General features: G+C 38.0%; 1 protein-coding gene across 16 annotated transcripts in view; it reads right to left on the minus strand.

Annotated features, from left to right (window-relative positions):
• Positions 1 to 13,761, minus strand: part of PCDH15 (protocadherin related 15) — a 739,593-nt gene that overhangs the window by 190,491 nt on the left and 535,341 nt on the right. For all 16 annotated transcript variants that reach the window (XM_055322636.1, XM_055322635.1, XM_055322634.1 and 13 more), the window contains 2 exons: positions 3,937 to 4,242; positions 1,177 to 1,401 (listed from right to left, as the gene is read on the minus strand). In XM_055322636.1, coding sequence (XP_055178611.1) covers positions 1,177 to 1,401; positions 3,937 to 4,242 — 531 coding nt within the window. The remainder of the gene's footprint in view (positions 1 to 1,176; positions 1,402 to 3,936; positions 4,243 to 13,761) is intronic.

Genomic DNA, 13,761 nt, shown 5'->3' on the forward strand with positions numbered 1-13,761 from the left:
CAGACCCAAAGATCTTATAGTTAGGGACATCAGAGCAATTACCTACATGATAAATAATGTCATGCTAATTGTATACTGGTGCAGTCTTTAACAGTCGTCTGTGTATTCATACCAGCATTGTATTGTTTAAGAAACCCAGTAGTATGTATTAGCTATTTATCAGTTGAACTATCAAACAAAAATTCAAAACAGTGATTCATATTCCACCTTGCCCACATTTCAGTAATCTACAAAAATGAACACAGTAAAAAAAATACCATAAAACAAAACATAATAATAATAATAAAAACTAACAAGGAGCACAGTATAAACGTTGTCTATGACCTTGGGTACCCAATGACCTTGTATATATCTACTCCTCTACTTACAGCACCTTTAAGAATTGCAGTCATCCCCAGCACCTGACTTCCTTTCATTCTAAGCAAAAATCCATCTGCAGAAAAGCATTTGTGATGCCTTCTCCATGGAAAAAGGGTTCCTTGGGGAAGGAGCAGAGGAATCTGACAGTTTAGGACACAGCTCAGGTGACCTTTACACTAAAGTTTGAGAACTGATAAGTCTCTCCTCGTATCTTCTTTTAAAAGTGTACCTTAAAAATAACTTAAATCCTTTCGAAGTTACCATGTTCTTCCAGGCCATCACCTGGCATAGGTTATGACAATGAATGAGATAAGAAATCTGGAGCCCTAACAAAGTCCTCTTGGTCACAGACCCTGAACACGGCTGAGCCAGAGCTTGACCCCAATTCCATCTGATTCCAAAGCTGATTTCATTCCAGAATCTCCGCTTACAAACTAAACTAATTAGCTCAGGGGCCTTAGGACTCTTACATTTTCAGTAATCTATTCTTTTTTAATTTTTTTTTTAAATGAAGTTTTATCCCTGTGCTTTGAGATTTGGACTAAACTGTAGTCTGGAGAAATCGTGACTAGATTAAAATCTCAGAGCTAAGGGAACATTGGGCAGCTACAGTGGTTAAATTCTTATTTAGAGTTTCATTCAGATTTATCCTTTGTACTTAATATGGTCATTTCTCAGGTCTTACACATTCTGAACTCCATGTTCTGGGTCTGGTATGACTGTGTTATTATGAATTGTTGCCCCCAGATATTTAGTATGGGACAAACTCAGAAGAGAGTACTGAGCAGTGAACCAGGAGTCGTCTGTGTTCCTTACCTTTACTATCACTGTGACAGTAGCAATGCCAGGTGGCATTGTTCCATAAATATCGAAGGCCTCCACGAGAAAAGTGATGCTTGCTTCCTGCTCTGGAAAGGACTCATAGTCCAAACTCCTTAAAAGGGAGAGTTCTCCTGTAAATGGGTGTAGTGCAAAAAAGTGCTTTACTTCTGGGCTTCGTATCCGATAAGACACATTTGCTCCAAGGTCGACATCTTTGGCCTGTAACGAGTTAAGCAGAAGGATGGTCGTATCAGAGGTGTTACCAAACCAGAGGAGCGCAAGGCTGATGGAAGTCACGAGTCAGTACCTAGGACAGTAGGACCTTAACGATGACCATAAGGCATGCTTCAGAGAAAAGCATGTTTGTTAAGTAATTGACCAAAGAGAGGAAGGAGAGAATCAGAGACAGAGGAGACAGAGACCCATGTCATTTTGTCATTTTTTAAAAATCTTATTACTATATTTATTTTCCCTGGAAAAACACCAATTAAAAGAATCATACTATAAAGAAATGAAGATTCATAAATTATTGTTTATTATTTCCTGCTAATTGTATAACCTTGAAAAATAATATTTTAAATAAAAATACATTTTATTGTGTTTTTCATAAACATGATAGATTGTTAAAGGAGTATAAGGAAACTGAGGGCATTTAAGTAATAATTTCTCCTTACAAGGATCCTATAATACATTTGTACTATAGTCCTTTCATTTAATTAACATTTATTGAGTAGTTATTATGCACAAGAAGCATAAGATGAATCAAGACACAAAGCCTGCCCTCCAGGTTAATGTCCCCCCAAAACAAGAAGACATAAATACCAAAATAGAAGGAAAACAGGGACATGGCAGCAGAGAGGCATTCAGAATTGGGGATGAAATGTTCTAGTTGTAGGTCTCATGGGACAGACCTGCAACGGTAGACCTGCAAAGTCAGCTCTGGTGGAAGAAATGGAATGGGGTGAGGGGAATGGGGAGATGAGCTGTGTTAGAACATTCATGCAGTAACACATGCACCTGCTACCTCAACTTTCGTCTTGGCTCCCTCCAGTCGCTACTGATGTCACAACCAGAAGATATTGGGAAAGCACAGATTTTATGATGTCATTTTCCTATCTAAAATCCTATTTGTTTTTCATTCCATAGTGCATTAACCCCAATATCTTGAATGTGGGGAGGAAACTCCATACAATTTCTAGCCTGTTAGCTCCTATCTCCTTTTCTCCAGGATTTCAAGCAGGTATGATCCAATGTCTTGAATAATATTTCTTCCTTTTTGCTATAATAACTCTTATTTGCTCCTCAATTCACAATGTACAAAGCAACTACCTAAATCACAAGACCAGATTTCCAAACTCTCAAGATTAGGGTTAGGGTTCCTCCTATTGTCTCTGAGGCTCCTTGCTCTGAAAACCTCTATTGCACTTAGGGATTTATTTACTTGTCTGTTTTCCACACTAGACTAAGAACCCTGTGAAGGCAGGAAACCTGTCTTGTCCCCGTTGGAATCTCCAACGTCTAGCAGAGGAGCTAGCCCACAATAAACACTGGAAATACATGTGTTGAATAAATGAATAGATGGACAGTAGAATAAATGGAGAAATATGGCCCTTTCCCTGTTGGCACCTGCCTTTCTTAGATAGCTCTTTTGGCCTAAATATTTATTGAGTTGAATTAAGAAAAAAACACAAGTTAAAGAAGTCCACGCTAATAAAGTTCAAGTTGTGGTTGGCAGGTCAAGGAGGGACTAGAATCTCCACCCCCCCCCCAAAAAAAAGCACCACCTGACTCAGAATTAAAAGGAATGGTTGCTTAAAATGCAGATTTCTGAGCCAAGCAAACCTACGGAATCAGAATATCCATAGTTTCTGATAGTATTGCTGTTGAGGACTGAAAAAAGAGGCTTGGATGTGGGGACACTGTTCAAAAGGGGAGTTGGACCTATTGAAGGATGCCAGTTGTCCATTGAAAGTGGAAAAAATAATGGGTTCAGCAATGTCCCGTTTCTGTGAAATACAGAGAAAATTTCTGTGTGTGTGTGTGTGTATATATAAATATTGCATTCCCAATGTACAATGGTTATTTACATATATGCAAATATGTATTTAATATATGCATAGACATATATGCACAACTCTCATAATGCGTATTTACATATATTAACTATGGAAACATTTATGTGAATATATAATGTATAAATATATATGTCAGTACCTGCATAATGAATATTTACATATGTGTAGATATGGGAATATTTGAGTATATACATATATATGTGCACACAGCTGCATACACACGTATTTACATATCTGTAAGTATGGAAATATTTTATTTGATATTTTGTGAACACAAAGATAAATGTCACAAAACACACATAACAATTTAATACTAAGTACTCTGAAGGTACAAAGTGGGAGATTATATTAACGATTTTCTTTCTTTACAGATTATGGGATTCACTTTTTGCAATAAGTATTTAGCATTAATTTTATAAATTAAAAAATATATGAAGATGTGTTATTTGATTTTTTGGAAATGTACCTCTTCTCCTCTTCATTACTGGGTTATCCCTAAAGCAGGTATATAATTAGCAAAAATATAATACACAATATTTGAAAGATACTTCTATTAAAAATTTACTCGTTTACGTGAAATCAGAACTTAACTGGATGAGCTGTGTTTTTATCTGCAGCCTCACCCTAATGGCAGATCTTATAATGCAGAATTCATGAAATTTATGCTTCTTGCACACACCTCTATCTGAAGGAAGGTGGTCCCAGCTGGCAGGTTCTCTTCCACGACGACAGTATACGTTGAATTGGTGAACACAGGACTGTTGTCATCAATATCCAGAACTTTGATTGCCAGTGTTAGAGTTGAGTGGCGAGGGTGTACCGCTCCATCGGTTGCCACAACGACAAGCTGGTAGGAGTCCCTGACTTCTCTGTTCAGCTTCACTGCTGTGTAAATACTCCCATTGGACGTGATGCGAAAGAGATTATTGAAGTTGCCCAAACTGTAGTGCACCTGCCCATTTATTCCAGCATCAGGGTCTGTTGCCTGAATAGAAATTAAACACAAAACAATTCACAGAGTATGTTTTGTCATCCTTTTTTCACACTATATTTTGTTATCTTGCCCTGCTAGCAGGGGATAGTTGACAAATTACAGCATCTTTTCAATTGAATATTATTTTTTCTCTAGGGAGAAAACTAAAAAAAATAATAATAATGATGACGATCTGGCAAAGATCTGGGACATGAAACATAATCCCGCAATCCTCTAGAGTTTAATTAATATTTCGTCATTCAAAATGACCATAACATAAATTGATAATATCACAGCAATAACAATTATGTCAGAAAACTCACATTACGAAAATTTTGGATTTCCCCTCTACTATCATTTCTTTTACATTTTTTAATTTGAAATCAGGAAAAAAACTTTTAGTTTTTAATTAATTTAATTTACTGCACTAGATGACAACATAAGATGCTATAGTATTTTTTGTTCGAATACTTTATATATTCATTTTCATATATATTTTTTCAGGCATTATATATCTCAATTAATCCTCACCATGTTCTTATGAATAAATATAATTGTCCCATTTTGCAAGTGTGAGAACTGTGTCTTATGGAATTTAAAGCTCTTGCTTGGAGTTACATAAGAAATAAATATGCAGTGCTCCAGTTCTTGGTATGTATAAAGCAATCTGATGCATTTTTGTGGAATTAATGAATGTTGGAATAAATAAACGCATGAAACTGGGATTTAAAACCAAATCTGCTCCCAAACCCAAATGGAAGTAAAAGTATCCTAACTGCAAAGCACCTGCAAGAGTCTCATCCTTAATTTTGGAATACAATCTCCAAATGATAACTGAGAATTAATGATATTATAAACAATTTTATTTTATTTTTTTATTTATTTATGATAGTAACACAGAAAGAGAGAGAGAGAGAGAGAGAGAGAGAGAGAGAGAGAGAGAGAGAGAGACAGGCAGAGGGAGAAGCAGGCTCCATGCACCGGGAGCCCGACGTGGGATTCGATCCTGGGTCTCCAGGATCGCGCCCTGGGCCAAAGACAGGCGCTAAACCGCTGCGCCACCCAGGGATCCCATGAATTAATGATATTATAATATATTAACTAAAAAATTTAAGTCACCTAAAAATCACTTTACATCAAATAAAATGTGTAAATTTTGAGTGAATAGTCAGTGTTATGAGAATTGATCTTATCCAAACCCAACAGTGATATAAATTACGACTCTCATTATCAACTTGTGCATTTTGCATTAAATAATGTCATTGTCTTTTTTTTTTTGTCATTGTCTTTCAAAGAAACTAGAGCAAATACTAGGAGCCATGAAGTCTTATATAATTCTGCCCCAAACTGTTACTAAGGAAAGGAAGGAAAATAAGACACTTGACTGCACTATGAGCTAGGGACACAATACAATCACCTACACTCCAGAAAGCCTGGAATGAAAGGAGGTGTATTTTAGCAGTCTTGATGCAGACGTGTATCTAGTTTTACAAACTCTGGCAAAGCACATCAGGGCACTGATGAATGTTTGAAATGGTAAAGTCCAAGATGTGAAAGTCATATTTGCAATTGTGCTCCTACTCTGTGTCATAATGCCAAACGTTCGTTCCAGCAGGTTTTGCTCCTTTGACTCATCAAAATACAAATGCCCAATATTTAAGCCTGAGAACAGATGGAGGACAGATTGCTGGAAGCCCAAAGAGGAAGAAACACAGTGACCAAGTTGAAGACTTTCCATAGACATACATTCTTCCACATTGACTTTGTGCCTAGCATTGGCCATACAAGTTATTGACAAATTGGTCTTCTCATTTAGAAGAAAACCCAAATGACAACACTAACCCCCTTGGTGGGGGTGGGGGGAAACCCTTACTTTTTGCCTGAAATCACTACATAAGTAAATAGAAAAAAACATAATCTGATAATATACTATAAATAGGTCTTATTTCTTAACACCCACATTCCTGGAATATCCAGTGACTTTTCTGTCTGTGGGATTTCTTGAGATCACAAAATCAATCATTTATATAACCCGTAATTTAAATGATTCCCGTTCAAATTTTGTTTTTATTCATCCATATAATGGAAGATGTATTACATATGGATTCAGTGTGACTAATGTGGCTATGTGTGTGCACAATTGTGTATGCAGGTGTTGTGTACGCATTGTTTTATATGCTGCTAGTTGCTTAGCTGATATCTCCAGTAGAATGCCTCATACTATCTGTGTTAGTTTTTTTATTGCTGCTGTAACAAATGACCACAAATTTAGCAGTTTACAGAACACAAGTTTTTATTGTATAGCTCTGTAAGTCAGAAGTTCAGCATGGGTCTCACAAGGTTAAAATCAAGGTACAGGTGAGGCTCTGTTTCTTTCTAGGGGCTGCAGGGGAAGCTCCCTTGCTGGAGTTCCTTGCTCTTTGGAATGTTGACTAAATTCCTTGAGTTGTAGGATTGAGAGCCTCACCTCCTTTTTTGATTGTCATATGAAGACTATTCCCAGCTTCTAGAGGCCAGCCATAGTCTTGGCCCATGGCCATCTCTTCCATCTTTAAAGCCAGCAATGATGGGTAGAGTCCTTCTCACACTGTGACCCTCTCCTTTTTCTTCTCCCATCTCTTCCCCTTGACCCACTCTCTTGCCATCCTCTTCCACTTTCAAGGGCTTGCATGATTGCATTGTGTTTCACGTAGACAATCCAGAATCATCTTCCTATCATAAGATCCTCAACTGTAGTCACATTTACAATGTTCCTTTTCTCATGTAAGGTAATATATTCATATATAGGGCATATTTGGGGGCCATTATTCTGTCTGGCTTGGAATCAGAAGCTTACATGCCCCTGATTATACTCTGGAATATTTACTTCTATTTCCAAATCTTGTTCATCTCCAACCCTCCACATTTTAGCTAATGGAGCTTCTGCCAACATAACAGGTTATATAAGAAATAAAGTAGAGGGCTTCCTGGGTGGAGAAGTTAGTTTTGCATCTGGCTCTTGATTTCAGCTCAGTCAGGTCATGATTTCAGGGCCATGAGACAACCCTGTGTTGGGCTTTGCACTCAGTGGGGAGTCTGCTTGAGATACTCCCTCTCCCTCTGCCCCACCCCCACTTGTGCCCACTCTCTCTCTCTCTCAGATAAATAAATAATTTTTTTAAAGAAGAGCTCTCCACTTAAAAAAATGAAAGTAGGGATCCCTGGGTGGCGCAGCGGTTTGGCGCCTGCCTTTGGCCCAGGGCGCGATCCTGGAGACCCGGGATCGAGTCCCACATCGGGCTCCCGGTGCATGGAGCCTGCTTCTCCCTCTGCCTGTGTCTCTGCCTCTCTCTCTCTCTCTCTCTCTCTCTCTCTCTCTCTCTGTGTGACTATCATAAATAAATAAAAATTAAAAAAAAAATGAAAGTAGATATTTCTGAAATCTCTTTTTATCTTCTCAATTATCCATTCACCCGATTATTTGAGAAAAGGTTCTTCTTTATTTTTTTAAAGATTTTATTTATTTATTCATAAAGACAGAGAGAGAGAGAGAGAGAGACAGAGACATAGGCAGAGAGAGAAGCAGACTCCATGCAGGGAGCCCGATGTGGGACTCAATCCCAGGACTTCAGGATCATGCCCTGGGCTGAACACAGATGTTCAACCACTGAGCCACCCAGGCTTCCTGGGAAAGGTTATTTAATACTATGTATGAAGCTCAGCTCCACACTGTAAGATACATGTATATATTAAGTCCCAAAGCCCAAGACATAATGTCATTTATAGAATAACCCCTATCTACCCATAATACGGTGCTTCCATCCGTATATATATATATATATCTCAGTCCTAAACACCTTGGTCTGAGCCACCACCAACCACAGATTAGATCACTAAATTACTTGTTAATTGTTATCTCTCAGTTATATCTCTTCAGAAAGACCTTTCATCAAAGAGAAAATGATCTGAACCTGAAATGAACATCAGACTCTCCTGTTGTATATACAAAAAGCTCCACATACCTATCACTTATTCCCCTTTTGATAATTTTAAATTATATATTTATCAGTGAGCTTATTTGTTTAAGAACTGGTTTCCCCTTTAGAACAAGGTAAGCCATATTGAGTACAGTCTGGGATTTTCTGTTTTCACTGAATGCTCAATGCCTACTATAGTGTCTGGTATATAGTAGGCATGCAATAAATACTCAAAATCATAAACAAATTTTATATATATACATATATATACATTAACAAATATAAATGAATGCAATATATACTAACAAATATGCTAAAAAATATAAATGAATATAAATGAATAGCATTCTATGTAGTAGCTGTTAGAATTATTAAATTTTATTCATTGTATAGTTATTGTTTGGTTTTTGAGTCTTGCTTTATTATCGTCTATGATTTTGGTTAAGAATTTGAAAACCGAACCTATGGACTTATTGGAATTGTATCTAGGGCTTTAATCACATTGATGGAAGTACTGATTCCATGTCTATGCTGAAAAACACCATTTTTTAGAAGAACACACTGGTATTTAATCATGACCCAAACAAACATATAACAAGTAAATATTTTTGTACTTTTAGCATTTTGTAGAAGGACAGAGGGATTATGCAGGTTAAGATGGCAGATGACTCTTCAATAAGAAGAAATTGCTATATTGTATATGTGCTGATGGGTCTCAGTGTTTCCAACATACTATTTTTTGGTGTCATTAAATTTGGTATATCACTTTTTCTCTCTGGGTCTCAGCTATCTCAACTCTAAAATAAAGTAGAGAGTAGCTTTGAATCCCTTTTCCTACCATTATACATGGCAGAGATGAGATTCACAAACATGGTACAGATTAACAATTATAACATGAACAAGATAAACTATAGCTACAGGAGGATTTCCTAGAGTTGCAATGCCACTTTTCCATTCCGTTGAAGAAAATATGTGCAAATTTAAGCAAACGGACATGAGTATAGATTTAACTTAATAATTGCTATTGGAACAATGCAAATGTAGTACCGACATTGGTAACAAGACTTCACAATTGATTGTAACAACTCATGCTTGCAAAGGGCTAGTCTACTAGACTGTGTGGACACTTGCTCTGACAAGGGACTGGGAGGTAAGAACAGACCTCCATTTCAGAAGGAACCACCTGCAGTGCTGGCATCATGCCGGCAGCAAACTGCCACATTAACCATCTTTTCCCTTGGGTACTCCCCAATGCACATGGGCTCAGAGAAGCGTTTTTATTAAAAAGTTATTTAGGATTGTTGAATAGGAACTTCTTCCCCCATTTTTCATCTTGCTAAGCAGAAGGACATTTTAGTAAGACAACTGCCCTGTCTCTTCCCTCTCCAAGTTAAGAGTGATGAATTGGGTAGGAATAATTTGAGTCACTCTTTTCTTTAAGATCTGTTTGTAGAGACATCCTGTGGTTTGCCCATTTAGCCATATGAGCTCCACCCCTATGGAGACCAACAATTCCAGCCTCACCCAGATAAGAGGAGATGGGTGGGTGAGTTTAGCTGTAGTGTGCAGCATTATTCAACCCACCTGGCCTCCACACTAAGCCCCTTTCCCTCCAAAATCAGTGAAATCCATCTGCCAGAGGAGAGGAACCTGAGAAAGCTACAGGATATTTGCTATTATTATCTTCAAATCCCACAGGTCTCTATAGCATAGTTTCCAAGTGAATTTCATAGCACACCTTTTTTCACTGCTGCTTGTTTAGCAGAACACTTACTAATATCTCAAATGGACATAAAATTTGCTAAATACTGCTACAACTCACTGAGCAATGGCAAGAACAAGACTTCCTTTTAATAATCTGTGCATGACAATTTTCACATAGTATTTCTCCTTTGCACTCTTTATTCCCTAGGACACACTTGAAAATGACTATGGTCATGGCATATATTCTCAGCCACGTTGGGATTCTGAAAATGGTCTATAGTGAAATAATAAATGGTAGAGAAAACCTAATCAAAAGAATATATGCTTTCAGCAGGACAGTGACAAGTTTTTTTCAAATGGTGGAAATTGATAGAAAAGGCCATGGGGAGAGAAAGAAATATTGGGTTTCAGTCATGGCTTTGATAAAATAACTCTGGGTGCGAGTTTTCTTTATGATACATTTTATGGAATGTTAGGTAATGTCCCTTAGAATGTGGGTGAGAGGAAGTAAAGAAAGACAGGAACATCTGGGTTCAAATAAACAAATTTGGGGGATCCCTGGGTGGCGCAGCGATTTAGCGCCTGCCTTTGGCTCAGGGCGCGATCCTGGAGACCCGGGATCGAATCCCACGTCGGGCTCCTAGTGCATGGAGCCTGCTTCTCCCTCTGCCTGTCTCTGCCTCTCTCTCTCTCTCTCTCTCTCTCTCTCTCTCTCTCTCTGTGTGTGTGACTATCATAAATAAATAAAAATAAAAAAATAAAAATAAAAAATAAACAAATTTGGGCAAATGAGATTAAAGAAAATTTGAAATGTTTTATTACTTCATAATTCCTGATGTATCATTACTATTTTAGTGAATGAGGTGATGTTCTCAAGGTGGACTCCTCAGACACCAGACTAAGAAATCTCAAGTGACAGAAAGTTCTCCTCCTTTCAACATATTGTCCAAACTACAGAAAGAAGCTGAGGGACCTCTGCCTGACATTTCCCCACCTCACATTTTCAGCTTCCCTTACTATGCACTCTCCTGTACGAGCTCTCTGCTCAAGGCAAATCAATTCTCTACATTTTGACATTTTCCTCAAGGCTTGCCACAACAGTTCCTTGTTCACCTCTGAAATTCCAATCATCCACCCATTCTTCAAATCCCAACCTCATGTCTTCCTCTTGTAGGAAAAGTCCCAGGATTTGGAGATCACATCACAAATCAAAATTATATCCTTGATAAAGGCCTCTTTGTATCACATTTAGTTTAAAACCTAGACCCACAACCACAGGCCCTTTCGGAAGGAACTTGTCTCATTACTCTTCACGTATTGGAACTTTTGAAAACACAATAGGATGATTTGTAGAAAGAAAAGATCCAAATACATATCCAACAGTTGACTGAAAATAAATGTTGTGGGGGGCGTCCTCATAACTCAAAGTCAGCTGAGGAAAATGTGGATAATAATGTTCAATAATAATCGGTGCCCGTCAGCCACCTCCCCCCACATACACGTTTTGACCCAATTCACCAACAATTTAATTCACTGTCTAGCTTCCACGAAGGAGGTACACTTGATGCTTATGGAGCAAAAGACTAAAATTTCTAGGAAAATCCCCTAAAGATTGTAAGGTCACTGAGACTCACATCTAATAGAGACAAGTGAACTAGAATGTTTATAAAATTTACTTCCTTCCTTTTCCGTCTCTTAATGCATGGAGGAGTATAAATAAGATCATGTAAGTTAAGTGACACGAGCTGCCTAAGCCAAGTAGTTGCATTTATTTACTATTATAGATGAGTATGTAGATGTTAGACAAGATAACCAAACATAAAGCCCCTTATTATCAGCAGTACTGCCAGGAAGTTTGCACCAAGGTTTAATATCTAGCCAAGGAGCTCAGTGTGTGATACTATAATGAAACCATTTATCTTCCCAGAAATCAATTAAAAGTTAATTAAAATTGTTAATAAGAAAAATCACACATCTCCTCTTCTCTTGTACTACCTCAAAGCGATGAACAGTAATAGCTGTGACTTTATAATCATCTGTCCACGGTTAACACATTTTGTGATATACCCCTTACCATGGGGCCTGATCTGCAGTTACTTTGTGAATGCCTATTGTTTGGGAAATTGGCTGATGATGCGAGGTCAAATAAAGACCTCACTGGATAAAACTTTGAATGTTTGCTAAAAAAACTTCTGGAAAGTCTTTAATCATCAAAATCAAAGTTAGAATAGAGTAACCAAGTACTGCCTTAAGAAAGAAATCAGATGATATATAAGAGCATCTATCAAATAGTTGTCAGGCACCATGGTATAGCATACCACTTGAAAGTAGAGCTGAAAAATGCATCTTTTACACATTATATTCATCTGTTCTTTTCCTCATTATCTTTTTAGAGTGGCCTGCTGTGCATTCTATCAGAACAATTGAAGAAGAAGCACTACACTGGGGGCTACTAACTCTATGGAGACCTAAAAGCTTGCCTATCACAGGGCCAGAAAATCCTGGGACAAAGCCTCACAGGACAGTCTGAGATCTATAACCTCTTCCATCGAGAAGTCTCTGGATAGACTACTTGTGCATATTTTCAGTGATTAATTCTGATTTAAAATATGTTTTGTAATCATGCTCGTTAGGATTAATGTTTAGATATAAAATAATTTGTTTATTCTCACAAAACTCAAGTCCATATGGAGAACATTGAGGACAAGAAGAAAACACAGCTATTAGAGAAGTGTGAACTCCCAATGTAGCACCTAATTAGCCCAGTGTGAAGCCGGGAGGGAGCTTATTTCTACTTTCTGCTTGTCCTTTACAGCAATGAGGAGAGGATATGAGCTCCTTTCTCACCTACAGGTGGGAAACACAGAAGCTGTTGAACAGGGGGTCAGAAATAGTGGAGCAAAGACTTGACTAATGGAAATGCATTTTTTAAATCGCCTAACAACTTCAAAAAGATATAAGATATTTGTCTTTAATTCTTTTAGGAAGCTAAGGTATATCAAGGGCTGTGATTATCAGTGTAAAAAGAGAGAAAAGTGAGTGAGTCAAGATGTTGGTGAAATATTCCTCTCTCCATGCAGATGCTTTATAGTCATTACCGAGCCATGGTGAAGAGACCAACTGTCTAGCAGGTAGCAAGTGTATGTGAGCTCAAATCACTAAAAACATAACCATAACGAATAATTTTTATAATCAAATATTGGAACTCTCAAGTACTGAATCCCTAAGAATCGGGAAAACCCATATATAAACTTGTGATTTCTTACAGGCCTCGGCTCTAGGTTAGAAGCCAAACTTTTCTCAAACCCTCAAACCCTGTCACTTTGGGGAGTCAGTCACTATAAGCTTCCAACGTTCATCTTTGAAATAATGATGATGACGATGACAAATATCTATCTCACTGTCTCTCATGAGAGTGGAAGATACTTGCAGCATGCTTGGGTCATACTAAGTAATCAATTAAAAATAGCAGGGATCCCTGGGTGGCGCAGCGGTTTGGCGCCTGCCTTTGGCCCAGAGCGCGATTCTGGAGACCCGGGATCGAGTCCCATGTCGGGCTCCCGGTGCATGGAGCCTGCTTCTCCCTGTGCCTGTGTCTCTGCCCCTCTCTCTCTCTCTCTCTCTCTCTGTGTGTGACTATCATAAATTAAAAAAAAAATTAAAAAAAATAGCATGGTGATGGCTACAGGTTTTTCAATATCTACTTAGAAACTATATTTAAAAAAAAAAAACTCCATTCTGTCCTAAGGTTCTATTTTTTAGATGTATTTATTTATTTATTTGAGGGAGAGAGAGCCTGAGTAGGAGGAACAGAGGAGGAGGGAGAGGGAATCTCAAGTAGACTCCACACGGCATGGAGCCCAAAACGGGG

This window comes from Nyctereutes procyonoides, unplaced genomic scaffold (genome assembly GCF_905146905.1).
Source record: "Nyctereutes procyonoides isolate TBG_1078 unplaced genomic scaffold, NYPRO_anot_genome, whole genome shotgun sequence".
In the NCBI taxonomy this organism is placed as follows: domain Eukaryota; kingdom Metazoa; phylum Chordata; class Mammalia; order Carnivora; family Canidae; genus Nyctereutes; species Nyctereutes procyonoides.